Source organism: Pantherophis guttatus, chromosome 4, assembly GCF_059756535.1.
Source record: "Pantherophis guttatus breed Tessera chromosome 4, ASM5975653v1, whole genome shotgun sequence".
NCBI lineage: Eukaryota > Metazoa > Chordata > Lepidosauria > Squamata > Colubridae > Pantherophis > Pantherophis guttatus.
In genome coordinates this window covers 116,359,758-116,379,374 of record NC_142066.1, presented here as the reverse complement: position 1 = coordinate 116,379,374, position 19,617 = coordinate 116,359,758, and the positions used below count along the sequence as shown (strand labels likewise).

The following is a 19,617-nucleotide window of genomic DNA, read 5'->3' as shown; positions in this document are numbered from 1 at the left end:
GTCATTGACATGACCAAACTTCACTGAAATCAATTCAGGGCATAAATAAACACAAGCATAGCAGAGAGAAGAAAAGAAGATGCAGTAAGCATAATTTATCTTTTCTATTATTCTAGAATGTTAATGTTGGTATTTAAGCAGGATTAAATATGTCCTTATAAATGACATATAACCATGAGATCAGGCTGCCCCCAAACTGCTGGCACCTGGTTTTTTTTTCTCACTTGTTCTTTTCAAGGCCTCTCCTCAGCATCAGCAAGGCAAAGTGAACTATAAAAGCCTGCTGCAAAACAGCTGGGGAAGTATTGGAGTAGCGGTAACTGTGAGTAGACTGTGGAAGAGAGAGTGTAGAACTAAGTAATATGCTTTGTGTGTTTTTTTGTTGGCTCTTTTGTGTCTTAAGCCTACCAAATTGGTAATAGTTTAAAAGAACTCAACTCATATTCTTTTTATTTAAAAAAAGTAAAAAAATTCTTTTATTAATGCATTTAGAGTTGGATAAGAAGAGACAGATCTTTAATATTAAAACAAACCTGAAAAAAGTGGTAGTCTTGTAAAAGAGCATACAATAACTGGGGAAAGCTTGTAGTTTATAGATTTTGGTGGTGGGCAAGGGATGAGTTCAAAAGTTTTATTTTTATAAGCTACGCTTTTATCAGTCTGAAATTGAAACATGCCAGTGGATAAACACAAAATAAGCTGAATTGCTTATTAGTACCTTATGCTGGATGCACAGAAAATTTAAATCTTTGAGGCTATTATTCATAGCTCAGACATTTATATTTATGATTGTCTTTCTAATCCAGGTCAAAATACCCTCAACTGTACTTCTGAGATCAAAAATTTGTTTCCGTTTGCTATCATTCTGCCTCCAGGAGGCATCAAGCTAGATGTGTGATGCCGGCAGGGATATTCTGGGGGTTGAAGTCCACATATCTTCAAACTGCTAAAGTTGAGAAATACTGGTTTAAGAGATCATCTCAGTTTGACATTGATTAGCCTGAGAAACTTCACTCATTCTGCCATTCCAGGGCTACAAACAGAATACATTAAAGTCATGTTAAAGTATCAATGTTAACATGTTAAGAAACAAACAAAATCCTAGAACTGCAACTCCTGTTCCCTCTCTTAAAGTCTCTACTTGAACATGTTTAATGCTAAACTATAATTTCCCTTCCAGAAGGCAGAAAAGTATATCTCTACCCTTGCCCCAAACAGATATGAAAAATATTTACATATGAAAATAAGCTAAAGAAATATAGCTATCCATATTCTTCTCTTCAATTTTTGGGGCTTTCTTTAATTATTCCCATAAGCTTTCACGTGCATTTTATTATCAATATTTGTTATACCTGCCTTTTAGTGAGTCCAAATACAACTTCTCTTCAATTTACAAGGAAGAGGAAAAGAGAAGAGAACCAATTTGTCAACTGCAACTTTCAACATCCAATTAAATTGACAAAAGATAATTTTTTACCCTACTCTCTGTTATAGCTATCTTTGCCAGTTATTTAAAATGTTAGAGCTTGCTGAATTTTTACTTACTGCTGACCAACGCTTGTCAAATTGCTTTTTTATATGAACCAATCACTTTTTTGAAGAAGAAAAGGGCGGGTTCCACTCGAGGGCTCACCTACACCTGCCTCCTAGTTGTTTTCCCAAGAAGTACCCAGCACAGTTTCCACCGCTGAAGAAAGTGAGTCGGGCGGGTTAGATTGTACGACGTTGCATTTAAAAATAATGGACAGAAGTATTTTCGTGACTATACACTCCTTCCCCCCCTCCCCAGCTGCCATCCGTCGACTCTAGAGGCTGTTCGGGGTAAGTTAGCTTCTTCTACGGTGCGACCTTACACGGTTCACCTGATAAAGTTGATCTCTCCCATTTGGAGCGGGCGGGCGCTTCAAGACAGCTGATTCTGAGACAGCCTGTTGCTGAGGTAGCGAGGTTCTCAGGAAAGGCAGGTAACTACAATCCCTCCGCGGGACGCGGAGATGATGGTCTGAGGGTTTATTCCCATTCACTTAGTGACCCAGCAAGACCGAGCGTGTGAGTTCCAAGGGGAACAGGTGAGAGCCAGCTTTGCCTTCCCTTCTTGCCCACAGGCAGCTCCCACAGGTGTTACCCGAGAGAAGCGCCCTGCTTCCATCTCACGCTCTCGCTTCCCGGAAAAGAGGAAAGGGGGGGGTCTGTCGAGCGGCACTCACCTATCTCGCGGCGCCGAGTGTGTGCCGGTCCTAACACCCTCCCCCCTGCCTTCCACCAGCGCCTTGTACTAAAGTCGCGGGAGGTGGAGGGTGGTATTGGTGCTCAGTGAAAGGAAGAGTCTCTTTGCGGCTCGGTTGCGCTGCATGAGCTAAAACAGAGGTGGCTTTCAGCTCCGCGCTCTTGAATAGTCCTGCCAGTAGAAGAGGATTTCCGTCTGGTGTTTTCAAGAATCCCTGCGGATTTGCGCCTCACCGGTGGGTTCTTTAATCCTATATGCGTCTCTTCGTAAAACAATCCCCAGAACTCAAGAGAAAATCTCCTTAAATATCTTTGGATTTACTTCTGAACACAGATCCATGGAGCTGCACTTCAAATCTCATGGGAGTTAAAGCAATCCCCATGAAATATGTACATCAGCTTCCCCCACTACCTTTTCAATTGTTCTGAAACATGCCTGCCCTCTTTGACTTTTACCATTCCTCAACAGCCTTCTTGCACATACAACAAGCAAGCAGGAATACCACAGGACTCTTTTCTTCCCAGACTATCCTGAAGGACCCAGCAGAAAAGTATAGTGGTGAGTATGGTCTGATTTGAGACAGTAGCACTGAATGAACACTATAGGATTTATCTTAAAGTTGATAAATTTAAAGCTAGAGTTGTGTGCCACTTTAAGAGTTGAAAATACCTTTTACTATAAAGTGTAGTCTTTTGCCATGTCCTCTGTAGTATCTGCCTTAAGGGCAAATTCTGGTAAAGAATGCAACAAGGGCCCTCTAGCTATGACTAGCAACAAGCATAATTTACTAATGGAAACAGGTTGTTTTTGCCTCAACATCTCACTACCAGAAGGACACTTTAGGAATCTATGCTTAGATATATACAATGATTTTCGGTTGAGTATTTCTCACTTTACATATTGCTGGAAGGAAGATGCCCCATTCTGCTTCTCAGTAATTCAGTAAATTGTATCCTACTTGATAATCCTAAAGTCTATAAACTGTTGACTTGGCTACTGTCAATTTATTTGTTGGTTAACTAACAGGACATTTTTCTTAAATGAATGGGATGCACTTCAAATTACTTGCAGGTAAGTTATGGTTACCTGCAAGTAAAAAAGTAATTCTTTCCTTCATTTGGAAAAAAAATATGGCTTTAGATGTTGTGTGAATCCATTGATGATGATAAAGTAAAACTGTTCATAGGGAAAGATTCTGTGATTGGAAGACTTTGCAAACGTATACATTTATGTTCTTTTTAAAGACCAAGTTCTTTTTGCTCATTCAGACCTAAGTGACATTTCTAGTGCACTCTTACAAAGCATTTATGAGCCTTGTATAAAATTTTGTTTCTCCTACCGGACTACTTCATTTTTTTTTCAATTCAATCTTTGTACATGTCTATTAACAAGTAGTGTGAAAGAAGTGAGGCAGTACAACCGTTTCCTATTACCCTGTTTCCCCCCAAATAAGACATCCCATGATAATAAGCCCCATCGGGTTTTTGAGCGCATGGCAATAAGGCCAAGCACTTATTTCAGAGTTCAAAAAAAATATAAAACAGGCTCTTATTTTGGGGAAAACATGGTATTAGTCTTCAAATCTTATTGTTGGTACTGCTCATCATGGGCAACATACAAGGCAAAAGTGCCAAACCTGAAAAATTACCATTTTAGCTACATTTTGTCAATCTCTACAAATTGTCAGCAATGAACTTTGCTACAGGTCTGCCACTAGAGCTGAGCTTATCAGGAGGCACTATGCATTGTAAAACCCCTGTACTGGAAATACCCTGTGCTTAAATCTTCCAACTAAAGAAGCTTTGGATGAATAGTGCTAAGCAACTAAATTCTTGGTTGCTGAGCCCAATCTTGGAAAGGTTTAACTATGGCTAATGATTTCATGAGTATAAAAGGAAGCTATGTCATATGGAAAGGTTTTAACTTTCCAAAGTACCTTGGCTGAATTAAAGTTTACATAGTTTCTCTGCTCTTGTGTTTAGGCATGGACACAGCCCTTCTTGAACAAAACTGATACTGAAAAAGTCTGCACCACGCTTGAGAAAAATAAAGTCCTTGAAAGTAAGATGCTAATAAGATGCTTCATATACCCCAGTTCCCAGTAGATGGGATAGTCATATCCTCCTTCCTTTACACCCCTAATTGCATTTTATAATAGCCTCCCATAAATAGTTCGCCAATCATTTTCTGGATTAAAAATTTAGTGCTGCAACTTATTTTTTATGAGTGTCATTTGAATGACTTGCTTAGGACTGAGAAAAGTAAATATCAGCCATACTGAAGATATCTCTGTTGTTAGCTGAACCTGGAGTTACTGCACATTTGAAAAAATGAAAAATCAGGATTGCATTGCTGATGAGCACAGGAGTACATATTAACTCTTCGAGCCTACTGGATGATTGGAGGGTAGGAATACGTCCCAATAAGGGCATAGGCAATGTGGCTTTTCTGGAGTAAAATTACAAACCTATTGGCAGATATAGCTGGGTACGAAGGTATCAAATCGTGACCCCCAGTCAGAGTTGATCTTATAGGTTCTAGAGGAAGCAGTGTTGAAACACAACGCATCCTGAAAACCACAGTCCTCCGTTCCTTGCACCGAAGGTCGTGATGGCTCCAGCCCTGGCAAATTCGCTGAAACGTTGTTTCTTTTCTTAATCCCCTAGGAAATTCGGACTGCCCCTTGCCCCCCTAACAGAGAAGGAAAGACCCGGACGCTTTCTAGTTTCAGAATATGGCAGAGAGCAGTAGTGCCGCCAAAGCCCCTTCGGGGGGGGCCGGGGCCAAAAGCTCCCCGAGCAGCTGGTGGAAATCTCTGTCCAATAGAAAGAAGAGCAAAGAAATCCCGCCGTTGGATCCTTCTGAGGTCCTCTTCGCTCCTCCCAACTCTTCAGACTCTTGGGAGAACCAGTCGCCTATTGGCAACCGTCGCAATCTCAGGATTTCCCACTCGGGCCGCTTCAAGGAAAAGAGGAAACCTCGCGCAAGCCTGCTCGCCGAAAGTCCGCAAAAGCTGTTTGAAGGTGCGGATGGAGGCGGCGGTGCCCCCGCTAGCCCCGCGCCTGCGCATCCCAGCGAAGAGAATCGGGGCGAGTGACCGGCTCTCTCTCCTGTTCCGCCCTGCTTGACTGCCATTTGCCGGCTTGTGGCGTGGGGTGGGGGGAGAAGAGCAGGAGGAGGGCTTGTCTTTATCGGGGACTACTGCTTGTTTCATTCCTCGCCCTCCCTCCAGTAGGAATTGGTTTTGCTCCACGAACAAGGAGCTTTGGCGCTGCATTTATTCCGAAATTAGTTTGGAAAATCTCCCCCCTTCTTGGTGGGATGGAGGCTTCTCCATTTTAGTTGAAGACGTGCCTTTCATCTCGGGGAAACAAAACGATGTAAAAGGAGACCAGCAAATGACGCAATGAAGGGTAAAGGCACCAGTTCGTTACTTTCGGTTACATCTCCATGAAATCAATGCGTGCGGGGACAATATTCCCTATGAAGTTGTCACTATGAATTATTTACACTCTTGCAGGAAGCGTTCTAGTTTCAGTTGCATCCATGTATGAAACAATAGGTGAAATATTGCTTTCATTTTTAAAAAACTGTACCTCTTAATTTAATATTTCAAGATTAAAGTTGTTAATTTGGTGCCAAACATAGGCATATTCTCTTGGTTTCTGTTCGGTTTTCTGCTTAGCTTTCTTTCACTTTGTCAGGCTTACCATTGCAATCGTTTTGTGAATTGGAAGTCCCACTCTTTTACATATGACATAGAATTATAGATGATATAGAATCATATACTATCAGTCTGCTTTCAATCTAGGAATCCAATTTAATGCATCTCTGCCAGTAATGACTCTTTGGCCACTGCTTGAGCACACTGAGGAAAGAGAAACCCACTATCTAGAAAATTACAATTTTTAAGGGAATCCCAGGCAAAATTATATCCAAAATAAGAAATACCAGCATATTGTAAAGTTAAAGCCCATCCGTGCCCATCCTGGATATGACTACAAAAATTCACATTTTTGCACAAATCACTTCTAATTGCAATTGCAGTGCATCTGGAGTCCAATGGATAAGTTAACATTATGATTATTATTTGACAATACATAAATCACAAATGATTAGAGGCAATCTTGGTGAAGTTGACCACAATATCTCTAAAACAGTTTGAAGGCATATGGTTTACTATCAGGAGAATCTCTTATTACATGTGCCCAGTTTTGAAATACTTAGCAACAAAAGAAAAGGACCTTGTGTGGTTCCAGATGAAGTTTTTTATAATACAGATAGTCCTCGATGTACGACCACCATTGAGCCCAACATTTCAGTTAAGTGAGACATTTCTTAAGTGAATTTTGCTCCATTTTATGACCTTTCTTGCCACAGTTGTTAAGTGAAACGCTGCAACTGATAAGTTAGCAACACAGTTGTTAAGTGAATCTGGCTTCCCCATTGACTTTACTTGTAAGGAGGTCACAAAATGAGATCACATGACCTTGGATCACAGCAACGGTCATAAATATGAATCAGTTGCCAAGATCTGAAGTTTGATCACATGATCATGGGGATGCTGCAAAAATCCTCACTCTGAAAAATATGTTACGTTTTTTCAGTGCTGTTGTAACTTTGAACAGTCACTAAATGAACTGTTGTAAGATGAGGACTTCCAGAACTGATAGTCCTTGAGTTACAACCGTTCATTTAGTAACCCTTTGAAGTTACAACAGCACTGAAAAAATTGAGATATCTTTTTCACACTCGTGATCATTGCAGCATCCCCGTGATCAAATTTCAGACACTTGGTAATTGACTCATATTTCTGACAGCTATGGTGTTCCAGGATCATGTAATCTCCTTTTGCGACCTTCTCATAAGCAAACATCAACAAATTCATTTTACAACTGTGTTATTGATTTGAAAACTGCAGTGATTCATTTAACAACTGTAGCAAGAAAGGCTGGAAAAAGGACCAAAATTCAAACTATTTCACTTAGCAACAGAGCTTTGGGCTCAGTTGTGGTCGTAAGTCAGCCATATGGATGCTGCAAAGGTTGTAAGTATGAAAAATGGTCATAAATCATATTTTTCAGTGTCATAACTTTAAACTACATGAACTGTTATAACTCTAGGACCACCTGTATTATGCTATACAACAACCTAATTGTTCACTTTGAATTTAGAATAAATGAACACAGATTTGGTATTTTATTATCCATGGTTTATGGCTTAGTTTGATAGTTATAAAAATTAAGGCTTGCCATAATATGCACCCATTGCTTTCCATGTGTAGTTTTCCACCACTTACCTAATATTTGGGGGGGGGGGAGGTTGCTTATTTTTCTTCTTCCAAAAAAAGGTCCTTAATATTCTTATATAAAACCAGCATTTATATATATTTAAAACCTAAACTACTGTTATAGTGAAACTTTGCAATATTAGTTATTCCAGAGCAGCTTTTGCAATTAGTAACTGTTTTAAAATATAAATTTTATAAAATTATTTCATTGCAGCCAAAAAAAAAGAGATAAGGCGTCTAAATTTCTCCAAAGCATCTTTTTCCTTCATGTTGCAGACCCTTTATTGCCCAGTAGAGTTTTAATAGTGTATCTTTTAAAAGAGAAAGAAGAAATGCTCAGTCTTATCTTATTTCAAGGACAAACTTTTTGGTATCACCTGCAGATTCTTAACGATTATGTTCCTGTTGGTAGAAATAATAGTAACTGAATCTGGAAGTGACTAGAGAAGGAGGGAGTAGATTATATCTGGAAGCACTTTTACTGCATTTGTGGCTGCCAAGTTTATTCACTTCAAGAAAGCAAAAAAAGTGGAAGCATAATTTTATTTTGCTTGTGGTAATCATAAGCAGTTGCTTATAGGAGCATGATACTTGTAGTTCCTATTAAATGTATCACATGATACATGGTAATAGTAAGAGTAAGAGTACAATTGTCAAGTTACTAATTGCTATTCTAGAGACATTGAACTAGAAGGTTTCAGGCAAAATAGGCCAGCCTAAATGTGTCTGCTTAATTCAATGTAAATTATCTTACATCTCTAAATTCTCAGTTATTGAGGCAGTTTTATTTTATTTCACTCCATATGGTAATGCAGCATTACTATGAAACACTGACAATCTTAGAGCATATAGTAAAACCTTAATATTTCCTTTGGGTCATGTTTTAATGACTATCAAACGTCTTTGTGTTGGATGTCTAAACAGTACCTTGAATAGATAATGCATAATTCTAACTCTGATAGAAAAAAATATTCATAACCTAGAACAGCAATCCCCAACCTTTCTGGCTTTGTGGACTGGCGGCAGCAGCAGGGAGGAGAAGGGGATGGTATCGCACGCATAACCTAATTACGCACTTGCAAATGGAGCTTTGCAAACTTGCCCACTGCTTGTGTAGCCAAGTTCTCAATGGCCCACAGTCTGGTAGTGGTTTGTGGACCTGGGGTTGAGAATCCCTCATGTAGAATAGTGTGGGGTCAGAATTACTGTAAAAGCAGAAGATTTAAAAATTATTTTTATTAATATACAGCTGTATATTAGCATTTGCTCTTCCATTTAGAGAAGCTATACTATTAAGCAAGGTGATTTCTTTTTTCAGTTATGCACAAAATGACTCATGGTTAAAACTGTCAAATAGCTATAACATGCATACTTCAAAAGAAGCAGTATAGGGGTCCCTGGTACTCTCTGAGCTGGCTTGTAACATCATCAGAGTTACCCAGTTAGGGTAATGAAACATCTGCAAGAAAACAAGCCAGCTCAGAGAGCACCACAGACCCCTCATTTCAACCCTGGGCTACAAATATTTTCCTTTATTAAGCAGTATAGCTTAATATTGAAATGAATGTCTCAACAGATTGCAGCACCCAGTCAAACATGTCTCTCTTACAGGTTAAATAGAATGAGTGCAAGAGATCTGCAGTGAAAGACTTCCAGATCACAGAGAGTCTAGGATTACTGAGCGCAGCCAGCTGCAAGCAGCCAGCTGGGGATGGCCCTCTCACCACCACCAAGTTGCCTCTGCTAACTCATGCTGCCAGGTCACTGCAGGACACCTCAAGGTAGCAATTAGCTATGGGGACAACTAGCTGCAGGCACTGGATGGAGAGCTGGATGGGCAGGTGGGTGAGTGAGGAGAGCCAGACAGGCGAGTGAGGAGTGGGCAGAGTGCACAGTGGTGGCATCAGAGTCTAGGGGCTTCCCATTCTCATATGCCCTAACCTGGCTGCTGTCATTGCCTCTGTGCTGAATGATCTCCAGGCCATTCAGAGTTTGGACCATTTGATGGTGGCAGTGGTGGGTGGGGTGGTGAGTGGGGAAGAGCAGCCAGGCAATGTGAGAATGGGAAGCCCATGGCTGCTACCTCATTCCTACCCACTGCCACCACCAAATGGTCAAAATATTGAACAGCCTGGACATCGGCATGGAAGCAATGGCAGTGACAGTAGGCGATGTGAAAATGGAAATGTCCCGGCTGCTGTTGTTGTGCACTCTGCCCACCTGCTTATTCACCTTCTTGGCTCTCCATCTGAGTGCCCATACCAAATTGTTCCTGCCAAAAATTGTCCACGTTGAGTTATTCTGCAATGTCTTGGTGGCAGTGACTTGGCAGAGGAGACTTGGGATTGGCAAGGGGCTCCCCAGTCCCATTTCTATGTTCCACAGTCCAAAATGTTTCTAAACAATCCTTATGTTAGAATCTATGCTGATTATAATAGAAACAAAAACCTAAATAGAATATTAAGAGGTTTTGTTACCTAGATTCAATATGGAAGAAGTGGAATGAAAAATAAGTCTGAATATTTAATGACTGGCTCAAGATGGATTATTATTCATTATGATGCTCCACTTTAAGTAATATTTTTAAAATATTCCTAGAAGTAGTATCTCATGCAAAAGCTGATTCATGTGGATTTCCACTGACTGGTTTATTGAACCTTGATTGGGCTCTGGCAAATAAAGCAAAGCAAAACCAAGTATGATAATCCAGCAATAAATTGAGTTATAGTACAGTCTCATCCTGGAGAACATTATCTATCTGGTAACTTAAGAATGGTACTGAATTGATAGGACATAATCAGTAATCTAAACCAAATAACAAGCTTCTGCAAGCTACCAAAAATCTTTAATGGCAGAAGTATGATTTCAATCTTCATGCACTCATACACTAAAAATACCAGTGAGATTTTTGCAGAAGGGAATCTAGAAGGAAAATACATCTAACGTTATAAGTGATTATATGACATTAGTTTTGGTTATTTGGGTGTCCTCTTGCTTTTTAATTAGTTTGCTGGCAAATAGCTTTAATAAATTGAAATTGAATTGAGGAATGCTGGGAAGAATAATGATGAAGTCCACAGATATCCCATCCTTAATATAAATCTTGGAGGCAGAAGTACTGTAAATCTTAACTCGGAATGCTTGTGGCTAAACTTCATTCTTCCAGGAATTGGAAAATTCTTACTGCATGGCCAACCTTCATGCTACTGCTGTTTGTTGCATTCCCTGTGACCTCCATTGGTTGCCACTGGCAACAATCATAAACATATGCTTTAAATATGTGATGTTCGCTGTTCTACTTTTACTCAAAAAATTCTCATCAGTATATAAATAATAGTGAAGCCAGGTGGCATAAAATAAAAACCTTAATGGAATTTCTGTGACCTTAATAAAAGTTTACTGACTTTTAATACTTTGTGACTCTAGTTCAATTAATTCTTATATGAAAGCTTTTTGCAATGAAATTACTACTTTGGGAAACATTTGTATAAAAAAAGATAGAATACTCAGTCCTAATACACATGCCTCATTTCTTTAGTATTTCATTATTTTAATTCAATATTTTAAAATGTCCAAAATGTTATTTATAAAAATTACTGAGAAATCTCATTAAATATAAATAATTAAGTACATTTTGAGATGAAGATGCTAATTCTTTTTACACATTTTATGAAACCATCATGTCTAGCAAAGTGCTTTCCAAACCTTTTCTTTCATAATCAAAATGCATTATCAGAAAGTCCTTATTTAAATGTGCCTATTGTGATTGGGTTTGCATGTCACAAAAAAAAACCATTTTAGCCAATTTTGGGTAATTTATCCAGGTTTGGAAAGTACTGCTCTGGTTATTTATAAAAATAATAAGGGCAGGCTAAAACAACAAACAAACAAAAATTGTCACTCTTTCCACCTGTAAAAGACAGAGCATAACTATTTATACTTTATTAAATTGTTATGTTAAGCTTCTTAAGAACTCTGCAGGTGGATCTTTAATTCAAGTGTAATATGTTTAGTACAACCTGTAAGTAAAAGTCTAACACACTGAAACAATTTTGTAGCCCTATTTGCACTGCAAACTACTCCAATTGCTTTGCTATGGAACATTTACTATGTAACATTTACTGATAAGGAAACCAAAGTGAATCTTATTCCTGGCAACTCCATGCTATTCTCTTGGCAAAAGTTGTTTACCACTGCCTTCCTCTTATAGGGCTGAATGTGACTGGCCCAAGCTCACCCAGTTGGCTTTGTACCTAAGGAAAGACTAAAATCCATGGTGTCCTAGTTTGTAGCCTGGTATTTTTAACCACTACATCACTACACTAGTCAATACCCAGTACACAAATAATTTGGCATTGAGATGCTTTAGGGAGCATGTAGACAACCTTGGCCTAACTCAAGGCTGTAAAATAGTCTGGGGAATTAAATAACTTTACAAACATCCCAAATAAGATAATGGCAAATTATTCTCTACTCTGGCACAATAACTGCACAAAGTTCATAAAATCACTCAGCTTGACTCCAAGAAGACTGTCCTCTCACAAAGCACTGTAAGAGAAGGAAGACAGGCAGCTACAATAATTTGGATCATTTTTTTCAAACCACAATTTCCCATATGCAACTTGCTTCATTTGTGGGAACCATGTTTCCTCCCCTCCCCCCACTATCTGCAAACAACTCATTTTTTAACTGATGCCAAGAACACACTGCTGTTTTTCTCTTCCTATGATGCATTCCCCTTGCCTCCCACAAACTCACCGATTTTAACCTGTTCCCTTATACCAGAAAGAACGCTTCCCTGTTGCCTAAATAAACCACTGCAACTTTATATCACTCTGATTTCGTTACTAGTCAACAATGCATGACAAGACCAACTTGAATCTTACCAAAGAACTTTTAAAGAAACAGTAACATCAGTAATAATTTGAGAGACTAAATGATTTCTAACTTGAGAGTGTTGCAAATTAAATTGCAAAACAATTGTATATTTGTCCTAGAATGATTGTACCTTTCACAAGACTGATAGTTGCTGAAGTCTTAAAATATTTGGATGACATCATTGGGCCTTTTTCTACTTTAGATATGCTGGTAGAAAGTTCCACATAAACAAACAAGAACACTGTTTTTCCAATATTGGAATACACTCAACTGGAAATGAGAATGCTACCTTTGCTCTGTTTCCAGGGCCTTTCTCTACTATTGAGTTTTGCTCAACTCAGCAAAAACATGTAAAATTTACCAATTCCTATTTGCTATTTTTAAGCTTGCTATAAGGAAATCGCAATAGAATTGGAACTGGTCTGATTTCAGATCTCTTCCTAGATTTCTCTATACTCATTCATATTTTTTCTCCTCCTCCCCAATAACTTCCTTGGACAGCTTCTAAGTTAAAGTAATGCAGACTAGGGAAACCAATGGAAAGACACAAGATAAAAAACAGTACTGAACAGATTTTGCTATTCTGTAGCTAGTTAAGTCAATTAGGGTGACCTAACTGGAAATGGATAATCACTGTCTTATTTTATGGGTGGGACTGACTAAAAAAAAGGAAATTGTAGGATTACCAGATATCTGAACAGACAATTGAAAAAGAGGACACATTAGCCGATTAACTTTCTTAGCATTCATAACAAAAATTACAAACTGCAAAAAAAAACCATAAATTTAGGCTGATAAGAACATGGAATTTAGAGGCACAGTGGCTCAGTAACTTAATGAATTACTCCCGCAATTCGAGTCCCAGCATTGTACATTGAGGTGAATTCCTATTACACACTTCAGATTCTGTCCACCTAACTCTTCAAAAGCATATTCTATGCAAGTAGATAAATAGGTAGGACTTTGGAGATGAATTGGTGCTTCATGCAGGCAGTCAGATTCCTGCTAGCTCTGAACTTTCCTGATTGTGGTGCCCAGTTGTGAGACAGCTCCGGGTAGGAAGGGGGCTTTGTAGGATGCTATAGGAAGAGCTGTTCACCTTTCTTTCTGTAGCAAAGCTGTCTCACCCTCCAGGGGTGCAACTTGGCAAGCATATGAGCATTTCCTACAACAGATCTGGTAAATTGGCAGCAAAACTACTACTCTACAGTAGCATTGTGGTCTCCTGGCTAATGTAACAATGTTATATGCTAACAACAACAATAACAACAATAACAAAACATGGAATTACTTTTTCCAGGCACAAAAAGATTGGTTTTTCCAACAAATCTTTATTTTCAAGAACATATGTTAGCAATTATATAGAACTAACAATAACATGATTCCAAATTTCATCATAAAAATCTATGAATTCTGTGATTTATAGACTATAGTGATCATAGATATGAAGGGACTGGAATGAAGCTTATTGCTGAATTCAGGAAATAAATTATATAAATCTAAGTCATTAAATCTGTATATATACTTATATGAGGGAAAGAAAGCAGTTTACAAGATCACAGTACCCCAAAATTTGAATGGCTACTGCTGTGAAAACAATCCAAAAATTTAAAAATACTCAAAAAGCTGGACAATATTTGACTTTAAGGCCATACTTGGCATATGGAGAACATGAGGACAAAATGAAGAACATGTCCTTCTTTTGCAGGGCATCTGGTAATCCAAGAAGAGTAGCAAAATAACCACAACATAACTTTTTTATTTCCCAAATACAGTTATGAGTTCTGTTCACATGTTTCTTGCAAAAACCTGGGGAGAATATGAAGCTGGGGGAGGTGACAAGAGTCATACAGAAATGAAGAAATGTGATGCTAATGAAGAGGACAGTGGAAACAGACCAATGACCAGATTGGGGACCTGTTCAACATTCCTAAAGCACAACTCTGATCCTCTCCATTATTTGTCACATGACTTGATCTCCAAAATTAAGAGTGGCAAAATGTTACAAAATTTACCGTCTTTGAATCACTGGTTTAAAGCACAGTATAGAAATGACACCTTAAATCTATCTCATTCAACCCTGGCAATAATAGACAATAATAAAGGCAGGAGATGAGGATATATAGATACAGATATATAAAAATCTTGAGGAATCAGAGAAAATCTGATATTAGATCTCATATTTTCTCCAGAAACTCAAGAGACATGGCATAGCTGTCCTAGTCCATTTTTCCATACAACAGTTAGTCTGACAGAGTAGATTAAATGGAAAAATATTGATTACATCAAAATGACCCAATAATTCTTTCATGCCAGAAGGTGATCATGAACCTGAATTCTCAGCCTTTATCTAATACCTTAACCATTACAAAATATTGGCTCACTATATATGTTGCAATTAAGTACAATTGGGCAAAGCTAAACATTTATTTATAGATTAGATTATCATACTGTTTAGGTATGATTTTAACCATAAACATTCATTTATTCATTAATTCAATAGCTATAGCACTTAGACCTATATACTACTTCACAGTGCTTTAGAATTATCCTGCAATACTGCATTGTAATCACCGTGCCACCATGGCTCCATAATGTATGTTAATCCATAAAACATATCATAATATTGCACAACAGCTGACCCTATATTGACCCACTATATATTATATGAGCAGTGGACAAACTAGGTACTGCAAATATTTATAAAATACAATTGAATAAATAACTGCTATATTCTGCCTATTCAAGTGCACAAAATTAAGAATTCTTACTCTTCCTATAAAAATGCATTGCTCTCTTGAGCTATTGTGAATTTTCTACAAATTGTCCTCTAGAATGTCCTTTTTTCTAGATTAACTTCATTTATTTATCTGCTTCCTTTTCTTTTGCCCCTACCAATATACTATAAGGGGAAAAACTCAGTTCTTAACTCCAGAGCTGGTTAGAGTCATTTTTACTGCATTGGTTTTTACAACTTCTGTTTGCCAAGCAGGATGAGGCACACCCTCAGCCAACACAATGGAACACTATTTTTTTTTAAAAAAAAAACCAAACTATTTAAATAGGCTCAAAACAGTGTATCCCAGTGATATAAAGAGTAACATGATGCTTTTTTAAATGCTGCCAACTTAGATGATAAAATGGCAGAAAGATTCTGCTCACGTTTAGAACAGAAAAAAAACCCAGGCATGGATTCCAAAATAAGCTAATTGAAGGAAGTTGACAGAAAGAAATTTCCTGTTCATCTATTAAGGCAGCAAATGTATAATTCATAGCCAAGAAACCTGAAGCTATTTTAGAATCCCCAATCATATTTTACAAATTCTTCACCCAAAAATCTCTAACTATACATTTCAAATACTGTATAATCCAATGGGAAAATTAATTTCATTAGTTATAGAACAAGCCAGGAACTTAAACTAGCTTCAGAACTTACAGAACCATTAAGGACCATTTAATTGGCATGGAAAAAATATTTGCAGACTCTTGATTTACAGAGTCAAGATTGTTGGTATATCTATTTTAGTTTTCTATTTATGGAAACCACTATGTAAATATAAAAAACTGTAAGACCCTGCTAAACATAAACTATAGAAAGCTTGTTTGATGAGGTGGCTATTATTTTGCCCTAGAAACTCAAGATTGTGAAGTCTAGGTCTCCAAGACCCAAATTAGCAGGATGACCTTGTGTCAGTTCCTGTCTCTCCGCCCAGCTTCTTTTTCTTTTTTCTTTCTTTCTTTCTTTTTCTTTCTTTCTTTCTGTACACATTTATGCATGCATTTATATGACTTCTCAAATAACATTCCAAATTCTTTTTCTTTCTTTCTTTCTTTTTCTTTCTTTTCTTTCGTCCTTTTTCTTTCTTTGGTATTTGTATTGAATTATTTATTACTTTTTACATGCAATTTTTTTTTTAAATTATAAAATTTCTGACATATTTCTCTAGGTTTAGGTCTGTTACAATCAGTTATTACTGAGGTCAGGTTTTAACTATTTACTCTGCAAGAATTGGCTTTTGTTTTTTTTTTAATGCACCCATCTTCCTCTTCCTTCTTTGTTTTTTTTTTTACCTATTTCTTTAATTCTGTTTTTCAGAGAGCTAAAACTTTCTTCCATTCTTCCATGTCTTCTCTACAGTGGTAGATAAAAAGCCCACAATCAGCCTACATTTAGAATTCTATAACTGTGATCATCCGCTTTGTTGTTGACTACCTGGATTATGGATTATGGCCACTCATGTATGAACTGCTAAATCATATTCCTGATGGATATACAGTAGAGGTGACAAATAGATTTAAGGAATTAGATCTGATAGACAGAGTGCCTGAATAACTATGGACGGAGGTTTGCAACATTGTACAAGAGGTAGCAACTAAAACCATCCCAAAGAAAAAGAAATGCAAGAAAGCAAAATGGCTGTCTGAGGAAGCTTTGCAAATAGCTGAGGAAAGAAGGGAAGCAAAAGGCAAGGGAGAAAGAGAAAGATACACCCAACTGAATGCAGAATTCCAGAGAATAGCTAGAAGAGATAAGATGTCTTCTTAAATGAACAGTGCAAGAAATAGATGCCTTCTTAAATGAACAGTGCAAAGAAATAGAAGAAAACAATAGAATAGGGAGCACCAGAGATCTCTTCAAGTAAATTGAAGACATGAAGGGGATATTTAATGCAAAGATGGGCATGATAAAGGTCCAAAATGGCAGGGACCTAACAGAGGCAGAAGAGATTAAGAATATGTGTCAAAATTACACAGAAGAACTATACAAGAATGAGCTTAATGTCCCTGATAACCATGATGGGGTGATCACTGACCTCGAGCCAAACATCCTAGAATGTGAAGTCAAATGAGCCTTAGGAAATCTGAGCCACAACAAAGCTAGTGGAAGTGACAGTATTCCAGATGAGCTATTCAAAATCTTAAAAGATGATGCAGTAAAAGTGCTACACTCAATTTGCCAGCAAATTTGGAAAACTCAACAGTGGCCACAGGATTGAAAAAGGTCAATTTATATTCCAATTCCAAAGAAAGGCAATACCAAAGAAAGTTCAAACTATCACACCATTGCACTCATTTCACATGCTAGTAAAGTTATGCTTAAAATCCTACAAGCTAGGCTCCAGCAGTATGTGGACTGAGAACTACCAGAAGTACAGGAAGGATTTTGAAGAGGCAGAGGAACTAGAGATTAAATTGCCAACATACGCTGGATCAGGGGTGAAATCCTACTGGTTCAGACCGGTTTGGGTGAACCACTAGGGATTATGGGCATCAGTTTGCCGAACCAGTAAGTAATTACCCCTCCTTGGCCCCATCCATGCCCGGCCGGTTGCCGTTCACCCCTTCCAGCCGCTTGATATTTCACAGAATTCAATGTTAAATGCAGCAGAGATAATGCTAACTTTTGTCACTCCGTTCAGAATGGAGCTGCTGCAGCCTGTCCCTTTAAGGTAGTCCCCAGGAGGGAGGGGGCCAGGAGGGAACCATAAAGGGAGCAGCAGCTCCGTTGTGAATGGAGGGAGAAAAGTTAGCATTCTTTCTGCCACAGAATTCAATGTTAAATGCAGTAGAAAGAATGCTAACTTTTCTCCCTCCATTCACAATGGAGCTGCTGCAGCCTGTCCCTTTTAAGGTAGTTTCCAGGAGGGAGGGGGACAGGGGGGAGACAGCAGCTGGAATGGAGCCGTTTTTGTGAAAGGCAGGAAAATGAGGAAGGGGATTTTCCTGCCTGTCATCCATTGCTCAATTTCACAGACTGAGGGAAGGATGGTAGACAGGAATATTTCCCTCCCCATTTTCCTGCCATTTGCGACAAGGAGTGGCTGGGAGGGGAGGGGCGAGTAAGAAGCCCTGTGATGTGAGTGATGTCGAGTTGGCCACACCCACCCAGTCACATGACCTCCCCAACAAGCCACGCCCACCGAACCGGTAGGGGAAATTTTTTAATTTCACCCCTGCGCTGGATCATGGAGAAAACTAAGGAGTTCCAAAAAACATCTACTTCTGCTTCATTGACTATGCTAAAGCCTTTCATTGTGTGGATCACAAGAAACTGTGGCAAGTTCTTAAAGAGACAGGAGTACCAGACCATCTTATTTATCTCTTGAGAAACCTATATGCAGGTCAAGAACTGGACATGGAACCACTGATTGGTTCAAAATTGGTAAAGGAGTCCAGCAAGGCTTTATACTGTCACCCTGCCTATTTAACTTATATGCAGAGCACATCATGAGAAAGGCGGGGCTAGATGAATCAAAAGTTGGAATTAAGATTGCCGGGAGAAATATCAACAACCTCAGATATGTAGATGATACCACTCTAATGGCAGAAATTGAAGAGGAACTAAAGAGCCTCTTGATGCGGATGAAGAAGGAGAGTGCAAAAGTTGGCTTGAAACTCAACATTAAGAAAACTAAGATCATGGCATCCGGCCCTCTCAATTCCTGGCATAAAGATGGGGAAGAAATGGAGATACTGACAGATTTTATTTTCCTGGGCTCCAAGATCACCGCAGATGGGGACTGCAGCCAAGAAATTAAAAGATGCTTGCTCCTGGGGAGGAAAGCTATGGCAAATCTAGATAGCATTCTAAAAAGCAGTGACATCACCCTGCCAACAAAAGTGTGTATAGTCAAGGCCATGGTTTACCCAGTTGCAATGTATGGCTGTGAAAGTTGGATCATAAGAAAGACTGAATACCAAAGAATTGAGGCCTTTGAACGATGGTGCTGGAGAAGACTCCTATGAGTCCCTTGGATTGCAAGGCAATCAAACCGGTCAGTCCTAGAGAAGATCAACCCTGACTGCTCTTTAGAAGGCCAGATCCTGAAGATGAAACTCAAAATACGTTGGCCACTTAATGAGAAGGAAGGACTCACTGGAGAAGAGCCTAATGCTGGGAAAGATTGAGGGCAAAAGAAGAAGAGGACGACAGAGAACGTGGTGGCTGAATGGAGTCACTGAAGCAGTAGCCGTGAACTTAAATAGACTCCAGACGATGGTAGAGGACAGGAAGGCCTGGAGGAACATTGTCCATGGGGTCGTGATGGATCGAACATGACTTTGCAACTAACAACAACAAGAACACTTGGATTATAATCAGAATCCGTGCAGTAAAAGAGCCACGGTGGCACAGTGATTAGAATGCAGTACTTCAAGCTAACTCTGCCCGCAGGCAGGAGTTTGATCCTTACCAATTCAAGGTTGACCCAACCTTCCATCC

At 38.8% G+C, this 19,617-nt stretch overlaps 1 protein-coding gene across 4 annotated transcripts; it reads left to right on the top strand.

Moving 5' to 3' along the window:
- The first annotated feature begins 1,604 nt into the window (after positions 1-1,604).
- PRR15 (proline rich 15) lies at positions 1,605-5,870 on the top strand. 4 transcript variants are annotated; one of them, XM_087892625.1, is made up of 5 exons: positions 1,608-1,696; positions 1,790-1,821; positions 2,696-2,785; positions 4,210-4,288; positions 4,894-5,474. In XM_087892625.1, exon 5 carries the CDS (start codon positions 4,962-4,964, stop codon positions 5,322-5,324), a length of 363 nt encoding a protein of 120 aa, XP_087748751.1. In that variant the 5' UTR covers positions 1,608-1,696; positions 1,790-1,821; positions 2,696-2,785; positions 4,210-4,288; positions 4,894-4,961; the 3' UTR covers positions 5,325-5,474. The 4 variants fall into 4 exon arrangements, 3 of the variants coding, with proteins under 3 accessions (XP_087748750.1, XP_087748751.1, XP_087748749.1); XM_087892624.1 differs by lacking the exon at positions 1,790-1,821 and having other exon boundaries at positions 1,605-1,696; XM_087892623.1 differs by lacking the exon at positions 1,608-1,696 and having other exon boundaries at positions 1,748-1,821.
- Positions 5,871-19,617: the final 13,747 nt, after the last annotated feature.